This window comes from Perognathus longimembris, chromosome 15 (genome assembly GCF_023159225.1).
Source record: "Perognathus longimembris pacificus isolate PPM17 chromosome 15, ASM2315922v1, whole genome shotgun sequence".
Lineage (NCBI taxonomy): Eukaryota > Metazoa > Chordata > Mammalia > Rodentia > Heteromyidae > Perognathus > Perognathus longimembris.
The window spans coordinates 57,584,634-57,602,526 of NC_063175.1; the positions used below are offsets into that span (position 1 = coordinate 57,584,634).

Consider the following 17,893-nt stretch of genomic DNA (forward strand, 5'->3'; position numbering starts at 1 on the left):
TCCTGGGTGAGCAGTTTACAGAATGTAGCCCTGTTACAAAAAAGGTCCTGAGAATAAGAAAGGAAGAAGCCCGCCCTTCCACTGTCCAGCCGGCTCCTTCCCGAGGCGGGGCCGGAGGAAAGGCCGGCCGGCGGGCGAGCACGCGGGAGGAGGAGGAGCACGCCACGCGGGAGGAGCACGCGGGAGGAGGAGCACGCGGGCCCGGGGCTCACACCGTCGGGCCTCCCCTCCCCTCGCCAAGCCTGGTTCCCACGGCACCTGAACACCACCCCCTCCTTCCCCCCCTCCGTCAGCCGCTCCCGCCACCCGCCACGACGGACGGACGCGGACGGCGCCGCCGTGGCGCCGCCGCGGTCCCGCCGGCCTCGCCTCCGTCCTGAGCCACGGCGTCTCCCTTCTGTCCAAAGCTCACGAGTCTGTCTATTCCAGTGTCTCCAACTCGCCGGGAAGGGTACAGACGCCCCGAGCTCCCGCGGGGCCACCGGCCGGCACCCCGCGCGGAGGGGGACGCGGCGACGGTGGGGGGCGGCCACGCGTGGGAGTTCCACGGGGCCCTCGGCACTGCGTCTCTGCTGCTCCTCACGGCGGGCGGGTGGGCGGGCGGGGCGGGGAGCCGCGGCTCCGGGCTGGGGCGTCGGGGCGGAGGCGCGGCTCTTCCTCCTCCTCCTCCTCCTCCTCCTCCTCCTCCTCCTCCTCCTCCGGGCGGCGGCGGCGGAGGCGCTCAGGGCAGCGAGGCCGCGGGGACCCCCGCGCGGTCCCCGCCCATGCCGTCCCGGGCCCCAGGGCGAGGGAGGCACACCTCCAGGTCCCCTTTCTGAGGGGCTCTGTCAGCACAGTCCCTGGGCGGGCACGGCCTGTCCCCTGCGAGAGAAAGCAGACAAGAGAAGCTCAGTACTGCCGCGCGGGGTTCCGGGGCGCTCCTCCTCCCCGCGAGCACCCACCCGGGGGCACGGGGAGCCCGGCCCTCGGCGGCGGCGCGAGATGAGCTCGGCTCGCCCGCAACCCCAACGGCCAGAAGATTCCCCCCAGATCTACAATCTGGATCCACTCTAGAAAGTTCCAAGGTGGCAGGACAGGGAAGGTGGGGCGGACGAAGCGTCGTCGTGGCGCTCCAACCCGGGGCAGACACGCAGGGGGACCTACAGTCCTAAATAACGCCCGATCAGCGTCCGCCCGACAGGAGGGAAGGGCCCTGCTCTCACACGGGTGTGCCGGGACGCCAGCGGGCTTCGCCCAGATCCCATCGAGAGCGGCCAAGGTGGAAAACAGCCACCGGAATAAAAGGAGCGAACTGGGAGTGCGTGCGAGCCGGCGCGGCCCGCTGAGTGACAGACAGGCCGTGTCACCGCTCTGGGTAACGGCGCCCACGTCTGCGTCCAACACGGCAGGGCCGATCTCAGCGGACAGCGTTCACCTTGAGCTGCGGGCCTGATCCACGCCCCCCCCCACTCCCACCCCCTGCGCTCTCAGAGCCTTCCGGCCTCCAGCTTTGCCTCCGGGGACGTGAGCTAAGCGCTGGCGTTCCTGGCCGCACACACGGGCCGAGGGCCGGCCCTGCACCCCGCAAGCCCTCCCGGGGCACCCCGCAGAAGGCGGGGGAGGCCGCGGCGGGCCCGCAGCACCTGGGACGACCTGGAAAGGCGTGCTTCCGTGGACGTGAGCCTCCTGCCATGGCCGCCGCCCCGGGACGCACGTGGGCTCATTACCGCGGAGAGTCACAGATGTGTGCCCGCGACACGCACACCAGCCAGACAACGCCCCGGTCCCCAAGGGAGGCCATCACTAGAAGGACACGCGCGTCAGGGCCGCGGGGGGACCGGGCCCTCTCCCGGCAGAGGCTCAGAGGACCGCAAGGCCGGTTTGTCACCAGTTACGCCGACCACACGGCTAGCATAGTACACTTAGGAGAGACGCACATGTGCTGAGAGACTTGCTGGTTTTATGAAGGAGGCTTAAACAACTGAGGAAATCTGATCTGTGATGACGGGAGCCTACAAGGTTAGATTAGATTATACCTATCGTTAATGTACCTACGTGTAACACAGATCATACCTGTGGTTAATGTGCCTACACATAAGACAAATGAGTCCCATATTTAAATGTCTGCATGCAAAAGACTTACCTACATTTAATATATCTACAGAGTATACCTATCGGATGCACCTACACATAAAATAGATTATACCTACACTTAATGTACCTATATGGAAATAGTGATACCTACAATGAACGTACCTCCGTATAAAATAGGTTTCACCTATACATATACACTAGGTTACACCTATGTTTGGTGTCTATGTGTACAGATGCTATCTGCATTTAAATAACAAGCGCCACAGCTGACACTGAGACAAGCAGGTTGCCGTTCTGCTTTTCCATTTCCTGTTATTTTGACCAGTGGCATGATGTCTCCAGCGTAACTAAAGTAGCATTTAGGATGAGAGCCTTGAAGTTGGGACAAAGGATCCAAACAAATCAACCCAGCAGCTTTGGCAGTCCGGGGGTCAACCTGGACTCCCGAAGCCCTGAGCCTGGGAGGGGGGACGGGGACGGGGACAGCTTTGCTCGGCCTCAAATCGTATCTTATATGATAATAAAAGAATAGACTCTCGGTAGCACTACCCACAGCTCGCCTGTCTGCCTCTGGAGACCGCCTCCATGTCCGCAGGCCCCGCCCCCAGGCCAGCAGGCCCCGCCCCACACCCTCAGACCCCGCCTCCACACTCACAGGCCCCGCCTCCATATCCACAGGCCACGCCTCCATGGCTTCAGACTTGGCCTCCACACTCACAGGCCCCGCGTCCACCCCGGTGCTGTCAACCAAGAATGGCAGCCGGGACAAACTGTCAAGGTCGGATCAGTCAATGCCCCTCACCCTCCCTTCCTGCCTCGCGAGCCCAGGAGACGCCTCCTGAAGACAAGAAGGCTGGCCTGAGCGTCCGCCCCTGCCACGGCACGGCCCTGTGCAGTGGGGCTCGCCCACCTGGGCCTCGCACCCTGGGCCGCAGAGCTGCCCGATCCCACCCGGGCCTCGCACCCGGGACCGCAGGGCCGCCCGATCCCACCCGGGCCTCGCACCCGGGACCGCAGGGCCGCCCGATCCTCCTCCGGGCCTCGCACCCGGGGACGCAGAGCCGCCCGATCCCCCCCGGGCCTCGCACCCGGGACTGCAGGGCCTCCCGATCCTCCTCCGGGCCTCGCACCCGGGGACGCAGAGCCGCCCGATCCCACCCGGGCCTCGCACCCGGGACCGCAGGGCCGCCCGATCCCCCCCCCCAGGCCTCGCACACAGGACCGCAGAGCCGCCCGGTCCCCCCCGGGCCTCGCACACCGGCAGCGCCCCCCACATCTCGTGATGAGTGAATAAATAACGACTCCGTCTCCGAGTGCTGTTCCAGTTGGGTGATTTAGCATCTATTATGCATGTGTGTAAAACGTCTTTTGACTTCCAAGTGTTGCATCAAATAATCTCTGCACGAGCAGTGCCGTATGGTCCAAAGAAAGCGCCCAAAGGCTGCAGGAAAACAGTCGGACTTAAATGTGAATCCGTCACCATGCACGCCCTCCAAGCAGGCACACGAACAGGGTGTTCTGTAAGAACAACAAGGCAGATTCTGCCTAAGCCAGAAAACAATCCTCAGGTTACACATCCTGCTGCAAGGCTGTGCTTGTGACTACTGCGAGATGGGTAAGGAACAACGAGCAGCCAGAGCTCGCCACCTCCGTTCCTGACGCGCTTTTTAGTGATTCTGGTCGACAAATCTCTGTGGGATTTTAAAGGCAAAGCCGGAAAGCAGTGACAGCAAGCTAAGTTTCCTTGAAGACCCAGGATGCTGAGGAAGGGCGGATCAGCCGGAGGTCAGGGGAGGACAGGCCGCCACAGGGCCCCAAACACGGGACGGTCAATACAAGACACAGTGCAAACTGAGCCCCGATTTAAACAGCAGGTGAGCTCGGAGTAGGCGGCACCTCAGATCGTGGGGGTAGCCCCCCCCCCCCACCGCTGCACCAGAGGGCACTCGATTCCCCCAACAAGGGCAAGGCCAACCCAGTCATCGGTGGCAGTGTGCGCGGTCCGGAAATCTTCCGGTCCGCTCCCAGTGAGAAGTCACGTTTCTCTCATCCACGGTCACGGCATCACGAAGGAACCGCTTTACGTCTCAAAACCGCAGGTGCGGCTGAGAGAGAGAGAGCCACTCGCTAGGAAAACTCGCTCGTGCCGAGAGTTCTCGTCGTGAGACGTGAACTAGAAGCCTTGCACGAGCAGAAATGCTCTTAGGACGTCGGGCGGGTGGGAATCCTAATAAAAGCGAAGAAACTCACGGCCAGGTAGCTTCCGCCCTGGGCCTGGGGCCCCATCTCTTAGCGTGGCCTAGGGGGTGGCCGGCGCGTAGCCTGCCGTTTCCTCGAGGGCGGGAACCAGATCCCATCACCGCTGGACAGACACTGGACTCATCCGGGCCCTGCAACCCCTCCGACTCCACCCCCCAGACAGGACTTGGGCCGAGACGAAGCGGGAGCAAGCGGTCCCTCGGCAGAGGACAGGTGCGCCTCCCGGGCGTGCACACCGGCTAAGTCCCCTGCGGACGAGCACTCGGGCGCAGAAGACACCGGCCCGCCCCGTGGCTGGAAAAATACCAATTTCCCGTAACACTCACAGTCAGAGGCTGTGATAATGGCGGCCTGGGGCCACTGCCCTTTTAATTCAGACTCCGCCGCTGCAGAAAGCCATCCGTGACGGCGTGCGTACACGGGGACCCTCCTCCTGCGGCACTTACCATCCGGCCCGTGTCATTTTGTATCGGAGTGCCTCGCGGGTGTCTGTCCACACGGCCCGGGCGGTGCCTGTCTCTCTAAGGCTCCAGCCCGTCGTGACTCACCATTGGCAGCGTGGCCACGTCTCCAGTCAGCTCTTTACAGAGCTCTGGGCTCTGCCAGACACCCCGGCCGTCCCGCGGGCGCCGACCTCGGTGCGGTGGCCGGAGGATTCACTAGCGTCGTCACTTCTGAGTGGAACACGTGAGCGCAGGCTTGGCTCGCGTGAAGCCACGTGGCCCATGCACGTCGGACGCCGAGCACGAGGGCACGGCACAGGGGCCCGGCCACGTGGCGTGGGCGCCACCCGTGCGGGCCCCGGGGTGGCGGGTGCGCTCCGCCCCGGCCGCGTCTCCCGGGCGAGCCTGCGTCCGGAGCACGGCCCGGCACGGCGTGATGGCGGCAGGGCCGGCGTGGCGGAGGCGAGGGGGGGAACACGGGGAGAGCGTCCCCCTTCTACCCCACGGACCCGCGTGGGGAGCCCCTCCAGGCCCTGACGACCGCCCCTCCGCCTTTGTCTCAGATCAAGCGGCAGGCCCGGCTCGCTCGAGACTGCAGGGTGCATCCGCTAGAAGTGAAGTGATTAACAAGGGCTCCGGGACGACACAGGGCCACGGCGGCGCCCGGACTGGGTGGCAGGCAGGCCGCTCCGCGCTGCTGGACGATGGCTCCGCCGTCACCCGCCTCTGTCACGCAGCACAACGAGCCGATCGGGGACACCGATGCGACAGAAACAAGGCCAGAGGACAGTAGAGAGCGACGAGACCGCAGCCTGTGCCGGTCGCTGAGCCCCCAAGGCAGGCGCGGGCCTTCCCGCCGGCCGGCTTCTCTCAGGAGGACGGCAGGGCCCTGCCCGCGACCGGCGGAGGCCCGGGCGCCTGTGTGTTGGGCCAGAAGCACAGGGATGGAGGCCCGGCACTTCTGGATGGCAGCTCCGCTGTGCTGCGCTGCGCTCGGCCCTGGGCCCCGGGCTTCCTTCTCACCCCAGACCTGATTAAGAGGAGGGCACTGGGGGGAGGCATGCCGCCCCCCCCCCCATGGTTCACTGTTCCAGCAGGGCTCACATCCCCCCCCACCCCCGGTGAGGAAACGAACAGCCACCGAGTCGGAAGGGCTCCGCCACGCTCCACCACTGCACCGCTGAGCCGGGTGGCTGCCTACCCAACACCGGGCACTCGAACAGGAAAGGCAGAGGGGGCCTCGGTCACACGGGGGGGGGGGGCAAGCGAGGGTCCCCAGGACGGCTTCTCGTGCTCTGAGAACGGGTGCGCAGACGAAGACACCACACACCGCACGGTCGCATCACACTGCAGAGCACGCGCGTGTGCGCCGTGGTCATTTCACACTGCAGAGCACGCGCGCGTGGGCTGTGGTCATTTCACACTGCCTTGCACGCTTGTGTGGGCCGTGGTCATTTCACACTGCAAAGCACGCGCGTGTGGGCCATGGTCATTTCACACTGCCTTGCACTCGCGTGGGGGCCGTGGTCATTTCACACTGCAGAGCACGCGCGTGGGGGCCGTGGTCATTTCACACTACAGAGCACGTGCGTGTGGGCCGTGGTCATTTCACACTGCAGAGCACGCGCGTGTGGGCCGTGGTCATTTCACACTGCAGAGCACGCACGTGGGGGCCGTGGCCATTTCACACTGCAGAGCATGCACGTGTGGGCCGTGGCCATTTCACACTGCAGAGCACGCGCGTGGGGGCCGTGGTCATTTCACACTGCAGAGCACGCGTGTGGAGGCCGTGGTCATTTCACACTGCCTTGCACGCTTGTGTGGGCCGTGGTCATTTCACACTGCAGAGCACGCGCATGTGGGCCGTGGTCATTTCACACTGCAGAGCACGCGCGCGTGGGCCGTGGTCATTTCACACTGCAGAGCACGCGCGTGTGCGCCGTGGTCATTTCACACTGCAGAGCACGCGCGTGTGGGCCGTGGTCATTTCACACTGCAAAGCACGTGCGTGTGGGCCGTGGTCATTTCACACTGCCTTGCACTCACGTGGGGCCCGTGGTCATTTCACACTGCAGAGCACTCTCGTGTGGGCTGTGGTCATTTCACACTGCCTTGCACGCTTGTGTGGGCCGTGGTCATTTCAAACTGCAGAGCACGCGCGTGTGGGCCATGGTCATTTCACACTGCCTTGCACTCGCGTGGGGGGCCGTGGTCATTTCACACTGCAGAGCACGCGCGTGGGGGCCGTGGTCATTTCACACTACAGAGCACGTGCGTGTGGGCCGTGGTCATTTCACACTGCAGAGCACGCGCGTGTGGGCCGTGGTCATTTCACACTGCAGAGCACGCGCGTGGGGGCCGTGGTCATTTCACACTGCAGAGCACACGCGTGGGGGCCGTGGTCATTTCACACTGCCTTGCACGCGCGTGTGGGCCGTGGTCATTTCACACTGCAGAGCACTCTCGTGTGGGCTGTGGTCATTTCACAATGCAGAGCACGCGCGTGGGGGCCGTGGTCATTTCACACTGCCTTGCACCCTCGTGTGGCCGATCTGGCCAAACATCCTCTCCGGAGGCTCATGGAATGGAGAGGAGTCCTGGAGAAACCTGAGCGCTCCCCCGCTTTCCTGTTAGGAAGAGCACTGGGGAAAGTCCTAACCAACACGTGTCCGGCAACACCCGGCACGGGCAGCTGCCTCCTCCAGGCCCTCGCGGGCCGTGGCTGCTTACCCAGGACCCGAAGCACAGTCCACACGAGCAGACGCGACAAAGGGCATGGCGTCAAGCTAGAGCGTCGGGAGGGCAAGGCGGCCATGCGGGGAGGAGACGGGGAGACATGGAGGAAGCAACAACCCGGGATGGGTGGCGTGCAGAGTCCACAAAGAACTGGGCAGCATGGAGGAAGGAGAAGCTCTGGGAGCAAGGAGGAGCTCCAGGGGGAAGGAGAAGCTTGGGAGGAAGGAGAAGCTCCAGGAGGAAGGAGAGGCTCCAATGGGGAAGGATAATTCCGGGAGAAAGGAGAAGCTCCAGGAAGGAAGGAGAAGCTTGGGAGGAAGGAGAAGCTCTGGGGGAAGGAGAAGCTCCAGGGAGAAAGGAGACACTCCAATGGAGAAGAAGAAACTCCAGGGGGAAGGAGAAGCTCCAGGAGGAATGAAAGGCTCCAGGAGGAAGGAGAAGCTCCAGGAGGAAGGAGAAGCTCCAGGAGGAAAGAGAAGCTCCAGGAGGAAAGAGAAACTCCAATGGGGAAGGAGAAGCTCCAGGAGGAAGGAGAAGCTCCAATGGGGAAGAAGCTCCAAGAGGAAGGAGAAACTCCAATGGGGAAGGAGAAACTTGGGGGGAAAGAGAAGCTCCAATGGGAAAGGAGAAGCTCCAGAAGGAAGAAGCTTGGGGTAAGGAGAAGCTCTGGGAGGAAGGAGAAGCTCGGTGGGGGGGGGGGGAGGAGAAGCTCCGGGAGGAAGAAGAACCTCGGGGGGAAGGAGAAGCTCAGGAGCAGTGTCTTGCTCTCCTCCTGGTCCCAGGATCTCATCCCCACTGCGCAGGTGAGCTGCAAGGGAAACCATCTCTCACCACTGACTGTCTTCCTCTGCTGTTTCCCACACCACCTCTCGATGCGCAACCCAAAGGCACCCCGGAGACGCTACGAGATGGGCGAGTCTCGGGCTGACCCCGTGCTGAGCCCCGACCAACCCTTTTCTCAGTGATGGACTTTAGCAACCACCCAAAAAACGGACGGGAAAAGAATCCCTCCATCTTCTTTCCTAACAATGGCGCGCGGCATTCCCACGCTACATACGCGGCACACCTACGACAACACACCACCGCCACCTGAACTGATCTTGCTGGTGTGGGTGCTGGTGTTGACGCCGGGACCTGGGGACTGGGCCTTACTTTTGCACTGGAGGCTGACACGCTACTTCTGGAGCCACAGATCCACTTCCCGCTGTTCTGTGGCTTAACGGGCGGTAAGAGTCTCGCGGGCTTGGCTTTGACCCACGCTCCTCGGATCACGGTCTCCTAAGTAACTGCGCGCCTGAGCAGGTGCCGGGACGCTTGCCCTCCCTGGTGAATGAAACCACACGCAGCCACCACCAACTCCTCAGTTAACCAGAAAGGGTGAAAACTTCGCTTGAGGATCTAGGAAGAAAACGACTCTAAGGCACTGGCGTGCACACCCGCAATGTGGATAGAAAATTGGTTCTGGAAGTGAAGGGGGGGAAAAAAGCCCAGAATTCAGAGCCACACGGGGCCTTACCGTGTTTCCCTTATTAACCTGTAAGCCACCATCTCAGGGGGGAAAGAGATCTGAACACGTACCCCCACAAAGAGACGCAAATGTCCTTCCCTAACAGCCCAGCGCCTCCCTGCAAATGACTTCCCAAGTTCCGGCAACAAAGACCCGAGGTATTATTCTGTGCCCGATTATCTCATTCCATCGTCATACAGGCAGACCACAGTCTGGAGACACAGAGAACTTAGTTTTACTACTGCTGTGTCACGCTCCTGTTCCGAACCCGGCAGACACATTGGAGAAAGACTACAAAGCCGGTGTAGGTTCACAGCCCGAGGGGGAGACTCTGAGCCCCATACAGTTGAGGCTCCTCTGCTCCTCTGACTCTCTTGCTCCAAGAATGACACCCAACCCACAGAGAGGAAATCATCCAAGAAATAACCTCCTTCGCAGGTGACATATTGGCGAGCATCCTGTGTCATACATGACGCACACCATGACACAACCACAGTCATGACCCATCCGCCGACAGCCCCTTCCAGGTCTGCTCTGCACACTGTGGCTGCCCCAACCACAGGACAAGGCAGTAACCGCACCTTCAATCAGCACCACATGGGAAGTTAGGGCCTTTGGATTAGCAGACGACACCAACTAGGAGACATGCAGCAAATGCACCAGGTGACCCCAGGAAGATGCAGAAAGTACGGGCACACTCATAGGACAGGACAAAAACATCCATCTCACCAGGGCTCCACACGTAAGCACGCAGGCACAGCACCCAAAAGCCAACAACATCCACAGGGCAGTGTGAGTACAAAGGCAAAGCCTCTTCAGGTTTCCTTTCTGGAGGACAAAGTGCCCTCAATGCAACTGTCTGCAGACGCGGACATGGAGTCCCCAGTGGGGACCTTCGATATCCCTTCCCCTCTACAATGGTCACCAGGAGGCTGAGCCCCCTCTGGCTGAAGCCTTCACAAGCTTCACAGACTGTCAAGCAAGCAGCAAGGAGAGACCCCGCCCCATAAAGTGGGCGTGGCTCTACCAAGAACAGGACGCCCGGCAAGGCAGGGAAGGGGCATGAAGGGGCCAAGGGCTGCCACACACACACACGAAGCCTTTCAGCTTGCTGAGCGTGGGCCGAGGTGACAGACACCCCAAAGCGAAGGTCATCGGGGTGGGTGACTTTCAGACCCACGGGGGCATTGTGTCTGAAACTGGTTTCTCCACCACAGAAATCCAAGTTCTCTAGGATCCTAAAGGTGACTCATTCGCCACTGTGCTTTATATTAAAAAATGGAGAACACTTCCCATAAGAGACTCAGCTCCAGGGCTGGGAATGTGGCCGAGTGGCAAAGCGCTCGCCTCGTATACATGAAGTTCGATTCCTGGGTTCGATTCCCCAGCACCACGTATATAGAAAACGGCCAGAAGTGGCGCAGTGGCTCAAGTGGCAGAGTGCTAGCCTTGAGCAAAAAGAAGCCAGGGACAGTGCTCAGGCCCTGAGTTCAAGGCCCAGGACTGGCCAAAAAAAACAAACAAAAACAAAAAAGAAAACAAACAAACAAGAAACTCAGCTCCAAGTGAGCCTAACGCCCGGGGTTTGCTGCCTCACACCTAACCACACGCCCACGTGTCCTTCCAGAGGATGAGCAACCCAAGAGGCGCGCAGGCCCTATGCACACTGCCCAGCCCTTCTTGCCTTGGAAAGAGCAACACTTAACTTCGACCATTAAAAAAAAAAAAACACGTTAAAACCATTTTTAAAAGGAAAAGGAAAACATCTCAGGCTCCTTGACCTTCCAACTCTGTCCCTAGAATTCTCAAACCTTTACTTAGAGCTCACTTCTACGTTCTTAGGAAAAACAAACCCAAGAGCCACTGCCCAGACCCCTGGGTGGGGAGGGGCCTCTCCAGGGGGCGTCCCGGGCTCACCCAGTGCTCGCCACGGCCTGGGGATCTGAGAGGCAGGGTCAGAAGCCTGCCCGCCACACAGACATCAACACGTGCCACAAGCACCCCGAGGAGCTGAGCCGAGCAAGCCCTGCCCGGAGCCGGCACTCGGGATTCTACGCCTTCCATCAGGCTCTAGCGATGGTCCCGCGTCTGCACAGCTGTGCAGGACTCCCACCAACCAAGGCCCATGGATGGCTTGGCCCCCGGATCACCCCACCCACTGTGGTCTGTGGACGGCTTGACCCCCAGATCACCCACCCACCACAGTCTGTGGATGGCTCAACCCCCCAGATCACCCCACCTACCACGCAGTCTGTGGATGGCTCAACCCCCCAGATCACCCCACCTACCACGCAGTCTGTGGATGGCTCAGCCCCCAGATCACCCCACCCACTGTGGTCTGTGGACGGCTTGACCCCCAGATCACCCACCCACCACAGTCCATGGATGGCTCAACCCCACATCACCCACCCACCACAGTGCACGGATGGCTCAGCCCCCAGATCACCCACCCACCATGGTCTACGGATGGCTCAGCCCCCAGATCACTCACCCACCACAGTGCACGGATAGCTCAGCCCCCAGATCACCCACCCACCACAGTCCACGGATGGCTCAGCCCCCAGATCACCCACCCACCACAGTCCACGGATGGCTCAACCCCCAGATCACCCACCCACCACAGTGCACGGATGGCTCAACCCCCAGATCACCCACCCACCACGGTCCACGGATGGCTCAACCTCCAGATCACCAACCCACCACGGTCCACGGATGGCTCAACCCCCAGATCACCCACCCACCACGGTCCACGGATGGCTCAACCCCCAGATCACCCACCCACCATGCTCCACAGATGGCTCAACCCCCAGATCACCCACCCACTACGATCCACGATGGCTCAACCCCCAGATCACCCACCCACCACAGCCCACGGATGGTTCAACCCCCAGATCACTCACCCACCACGGTCAACGGATGGCTCAGCCCCCAGATCACCCACCCACCATGGTCCACGGATGGCTCAGCCCCCAGATCACCCACCCACCACAGTGCACGGATGGCTCAACCCCCAGATCACCCACCCACCATGGTCTGTGCACGGCTCAGCCCCCAGATCACCCACCCACCACGGTCTACAGATGGCTCAACCCCCAGATCACCCACCCACCATGGTCTGTGCACGGCTCAGCCCCCAGATCACCCACCCACCACGGTCTACAGATGGCTCAGCCCCCAGATCACCCACCCACCACAGTCCACGGATGGCTCAACCCCCAGATCACTCACCCACCACAGTCCACGGATGGCTCAACATGTGTATTACTGGCACCAGGCCCTGGCAAGCAGCAGAGGTGACAACCCAGGAAGCCGGTCAGGGGCGATGGAGCTGGGCAGAGATACCCTCACCTTCTAGGGACAGAGCATGGACCATGTGATCACTGCCCTGCCCTAGCAGCCCAGATACAGCACCTCTGGAAGGGCCCTCTGCACCCACAGAGGGCTGCAAGGGCTGACAGCAGGCCGCAGGGACGGAGAACACACGGCTCTCCACTCAGCTCCGCTCCCTGGTCCATCCACATCACCACCTCTGTAACACGCCTGTCACTCACCATGTGCCACACACCACACCACACCCCCCCACCAAGCCCTCCACAATTGAGTCCACAGGCACAGCACCACAGCCCCTTGGCAGTCACGGACTGGGGTCCCTCCGCTCACCGGATCCCCAGCCCAGACCACGTACCATCTTCCCGTAACCTCAGAGCCAGGGGCTGTTCTGAAAGGTCCCCTATCTCAAGAACCTATGGGTTTCTAAATGGTGAGGACCAGGAGCAGAGGCACCTTTTGTTTGTTTGGTCTTTGGTTTTAGGGGGCGATCCTCCTGCCTCAGCCTCATGAGTGCTCTGGATTGTTGGCGGCCTCAACTTTCTAGAATTCCAGACGTGAAAGGAGAATGACCCGTGAGTTCTGTTTGAGGACGAGCATTGTATCCACGCATTGTGACCCGTGGGCAAGAGCAGCACCGGCAAGCCCTCCCCAGCGCTGGACCCCCTCTAACCTGGAAATCCTGAATCCCCAAAGCTCCAACACATTAAGTTCTGAGCGCTCAAGACAACCCCTCCCCCCAACTCCAGTGGGTCCGTGTCTGCAGACTGCATCTCTCTCGCTTACTTCAAGTGGCTACACAGAATGTCTGCCAGGCTTTGCATCCAAGGCATATACGGACTCTACATAAATTCTGTCTTTAGGCGTGGGTCCCATCCCCACCGTATTATGCAAACCTTCTAGGGCCCCAAGCCTTTCAGAGAAGAGCTCGACCAGCGTGGCTGGCTGTTGGTGAGGCCCAGGGGACGGTGGGAAAGCCGCTGCAGGGGTTACTTGTTTGGGAAATCTGCACAGCTCAAGGCCCCCAAGCGTCAGCAACACAGTACTTGTGCAAGTCTTTGCTTACTAATACTGGGTACTGTGTAGTAAGTGCTCCATGGCTTAGGTACAAAAATAAGACTTAACGATCAGCGCAAACGGACACTCATCTCTTGAGAAGCAAGTACAATGACCGTCTGCGCTGGCTTTGTTTAAAATGTTTCCTAAAAGAAAGGAAGCAGGAAGGACGGTTAGAGGTCGCTGCAGCGTCAGCACGGAGCCCACCTCCAGGGCCGGGGAGGGCGGCTCGATCCGCGGCACACAGGACCGCCCAGGGCTGCCCCGGAGCCGGCCCCCGACCGGCCGGGCACAGCGAGCCCACACGTCTTACCTCTGTGCTCCGGCCCAGGGCTGCTGCCCCCCCAGCCCTGGTAGAGCGTGGCAAAGTCCTTTGGAATGTACGTCTTGAAGATGCTCAGGATGTCCAGACGCCTCTCCTGGCCCTCGGCCACGGGCTCCGGCTTGATGGAGGGTAACGCGGGCGTCGCCGGCACGCCGGGCTGCCCCTGCGCCGTGCCGTCCCCTCTGGGCCCTGGGGCGCAGGTGGGCGGCGTCCTGGGCTCCCGGGAGGGGGGCTCCCGGGGAAGGAGAGGCGGGCCCCCTTCGCCTTTCACGGGAGGCGGACCCTGAGGCTGCGGGCTGAATCTGGCTTTCAGAGAGTCCAGGCCGCTGTGCTTATTGGGGGGACCGAAGCTCGTCCCCGTGGGGAGGACCCCAAACTTCTCTGCCGGCTTGCTGTTGGCCGCGGGCGGCGGGGCCCCCACCCGGGTGATGACGGACGGGGTCGGGGTGGCGCTTCTGCCGGGGCCCCCGCAGCCCGCGGGCGGCGGGACGGGCTTGGAGCCGGCCTCGGGTTTGGGCTTCGCCGGGGGTCCCTGCCCGGTGGCACCGGGCGTCTCCTGGCCGTGGCCGGGTCTGGTCTGTCGATGCCCGTCGGGCCCCGAGGCCCACAGGGCACAGGGGCCGGCGGAATGGCTCTCCTTGCTCTTGGGCAGGCCGGTGGCTTTCGTGGTCGCCCCCAGGGGCGGGGAGCTGCCTTTGGGCCCCGGGACCCCACCGGGCACCTGCGTGCGGGTGAAGCGGGTGAGGAGCAGGGGCTGGCACTCCTTGCCCCCGAGGGCGGGCGGGGGGCCCAGTGCGCCCGCTGCGGGCCAGGAACACCAGGCTGCTCCGGATGCTGCGGAAGCCGTTGGGCTGCACCCAGGGCGGCCCCGCCGCGCCGCCCACCCGGTGCCAGACCCGCTTGTGCATCCACAGCACCTCGGGGTAGTAGGTCTTGTGGGCGCAGTACGGGCAGGGGTGCACCACCAGCGCCGCCTGCAGGGAGGGCCCCCCATCCCCGGGGCAGGGGTCGTCGCGGCCCGACTTCCTGCTCAAGTCCAGAGGGGCCCCGTCCGGGGTGGGCGCCCCTCGGGCCCCCCCAGGCTGCTCCTTGCCCGGCGGATCGGGCAGCTTGTCCTTCGGGGGCGCGGCGGGGCTCTCCGCGGCGGTCCCCGGGGCGCCGGTAGGGCGGTCCCCGTGGCCGGCCCCCAGCGCTTCCTGCGGGGGGCGGAAGGCTGGCACCTTGAGGTCAAGCGCGAGTCTGTGCTGGTCGGGACGCCTGGACGCGGCTCTGCTGCTGTTCTCCGGCGCGGGCACCGAGGAGGCCGCTATCCCCGCCTTCGAGTCCCGGCCGCCTCTCTCCAGCGCGCTACTCCCGAGCCGGGGACCCTCGTCGCCGCCGGAGAGCACGGCCGATGCTACCTCCTCCGAAAAGCAACAGCGCCGTGACCGTCCTCCTGGAGGATGCAAAACGTAGAAGGGCGGTTACCATCTCTCGTCAGGACAGAGCAAGGCACGGGCGGGGAGCGGCCGCACAAGCTCGGGGGACCCCTGGGGCCGGGGCTCGGAGGCGGCGCGGAGGCGCTTCGGGGGTGGGCGCCGTCTCCCTTCCCAACAGGAGGGAGGCGACCGAGGCCACGCTGGGCAGAAACCACCGGGATGCGGATCTAGTTCCCTAAAACACAGCGTGGCTACGGGAGAGCAGAAGGTGGCGGGTTCTACCGGAAACCCGGCGGAACACCTAGTTGAGAACGCAACGCCCCTCCTCCCCCCCCCCCAGCCCCGGGGGCCAGGACATCGGAGATCACCCAAGAACGTCAGAGTGAAAACCAGGACAGCTACCGCAGCCCTGATCACCCAGGTCAGGACAGACCGGGGGGGGAGGGGAGGGGGCGGCCACAGCGGGACTTCATCACGAAAGTCCTCCGGCTCCCCGCCCCGCAGCCTCTGCAGCCTCGGGGTCGCGGGTGCCACTCGGGGCAGGGAAACGCCAGGACCTCCGGTCAGCAGTGTCCCAGGGCTTTTATTTAGACGGTCACGTTCCACGCGAGTGGGTATCCGCTCGACTTCTGGAGACAAGACTCGGGAATCCCACCAAGTCGTGGCCGTGGCAAGAAATGCCCGTCCATCTGGGACGCTGCAACCAGGAAGCTAACAAGCCGCCTGTGGGCGAGCACCGGCGGAGGGGGGCGGGCTCGGAGGAACGAGGGCTCCGCCACGTGCTGCAGGGCAGAGCGGAGCTGCTCTCGACGGAGCGGGCGCGCAGGCGGCTCCGGCACCCAGGTGCAGAGGCCCCGAAGGAGGGGTCTCAGCTGCCTCTAGCGGGTGCTCACTACCACCCAGAGCCACGGGGCAGGGAAGGGGGCAGCTGCCCAGGGCATTTGTAGCAGGCCCGAGACAGGTCCTGATGGAGAAACTGAGGCGTGTGCCCGGCACCTCACTGTGCGCACTCTGACCCCAGTGCCCGAGCCTTCAGCTCTAGGGGGATTGCAGAACAGGGCCCTAGGACCTTCGGCACCGCGGAACACCATCCCGAGACCTCCGGAACACCATCCTAGGGCCTACTGCAGAACATCGCCTTAGAGCCTCCAGCGCCACAGAACACCATCCCAGGTCCTCCAGCACCCGAGAACATCATTCTAGAACCTCCGGCATCAGATAACTTTGTTCTAGATCCTCCAGCACCCGAGAACATCATCCTAGAACCCCCAGCATCGGAGAACATCATCCCGGGGCCTCCAGCACCTTAGGCCACGATAGGAAGCGGTGAGGTCAGAGCAAACACCTGAGCTACCGAAGTCGCTCACAGGAGCTCACAGGCCGGCATGGGCCGAGCACCCGATCCACGTGGACCGGGAGCGGGCAGGGGGCTGCGTGACCCAGCTCTCCACCGGGCAGGCGGGAACCGGGCACCACCGCCTGAGGAAGCCCCGAAGAACTTCCAGCTGATCGCCTCTCTGGTGCCCTGCCCTCCTGGACAGGCCCCACCCCCCACCCCCTGGGGCAGAGCAGCCCCGTGCCTCGGCCCCGCCGGCTGGCGGAGGGGAGCAGAGCGCAGGGCTCCCGTCCCCAGGAATCCCGGCGGGGAGGGGCCGAGCTTCCGGGGGTTCTGAGCAGGAAGCAGATCCCATCCGCCCTGACATGCCGGGCCCGGCTCCCCTTCTGCACAGAGGAAGCGTGTTTCTGCGGAGCGTGCTCCGAGCGGCAGATGCCCCCGGCCCCGGAACGCGCCGGGAGAGCGAGCCTGGGAGGACGGGGGTCCCTCACCGCCCGGGGGTGCACGCGAGGTGGCGGGCGGACCTCGCCAGCCCCGGAGGCCCCAGGGCCCCGGGACACACCCACACCCCACGACCCCCCCACACACACGGGGGCACCGAGAGCACTTCAACGTAGGCGCTCCTGCTGCTGAGCCACGCCTCCCGCCTGTTTTTGCCCTGGTTGTTTTTAACCTTCCGGGCACACACCTGAGCCACAACCCTCCTACGACTAAGGGGACGGGCGCACACCACCACCACGCCCAGCCTCTGCCCCCGCGGGGTCCTCAGGAGTCCCCCTGGCGGAGGGCCTAGAGCCAAACTCTGCACGGTCTCTGCCTGCCACGCGGCTGGGATCACGGGCGGGAGTCAGCGTGCCTGGCGCATCTGCTTCTCTGTAACCTTCGTAAGACAGACACGCCGCCGGTGCCGGTGCCGCGCCACGCGCGCCCCGTGAACGCGGCCGCCGGAGGCTCCCCGCCGCGCCCCGTCCCGGGTTTTCTACCCACGCGTCAACGCTTCCTGCTGGGTGAGCTTTGTGTCTCGAGGACCGGGGCACCACGCCCGCACGGGTGACTCCGAGCGCGGCGGGCGGGAGCCGAGGGCCACCGCGCCCCGGGCCTCGGGGTTACCCAGCGGCCCTTGGGGCCGTCACACCCTTGGACGGTGCCGGGTGCCGCTCCTGCCGGCCTCCTCTTCCTCGGCGGCTCTGTGTCTACACACGCAGGACGCGGGTGTCCCATCCCGGGAACACCAAGGGCCTCTCGGGGCACGGAGGACGGGCTGGCCGGTCCCGTCGGAGCCCGAGGGGGCGGGGCTTCGCCCCGCAGGATTTAGGGTGCACTCCCCTCTGCAGAGAGCAGGGGCGTGGGCCGTGCGACGCCGAGCCCCTGCCAACGGGGCTCCCGGTCGGCAGGCAGTGAGGCGCGAGCGGC

At 63.5% G+C, this 17,893-nt stretch overlaps 1 protein-coding gene across 1 annotated transcript in view; it reads right to left on the reverse strand.

Annotated features, from left to right (window-relative positions):
* Positions 1-612: 612 nt before the first annotated feature.
* Znf516 (zinc finger protein 516) overlaps positions 613-17,893 on the reverse strand; it is a 45,259-nt gene continuing 27,978 nt past the window's right edge. The window contains 4 exon segments of the mRNA XM_048363512.1: positions 613-663; positions 711-861; positions 13,715-14,516; positions 14,518-15,161. Of these exon segments, the coding sequence (XP_048219469.1) occupies positions 722-861; positions 13,715-14,516; positions 14,518-15,161 (1,586 nt within the window). The 3' untranslated portion in view covers positions 613-663; positions 711-721.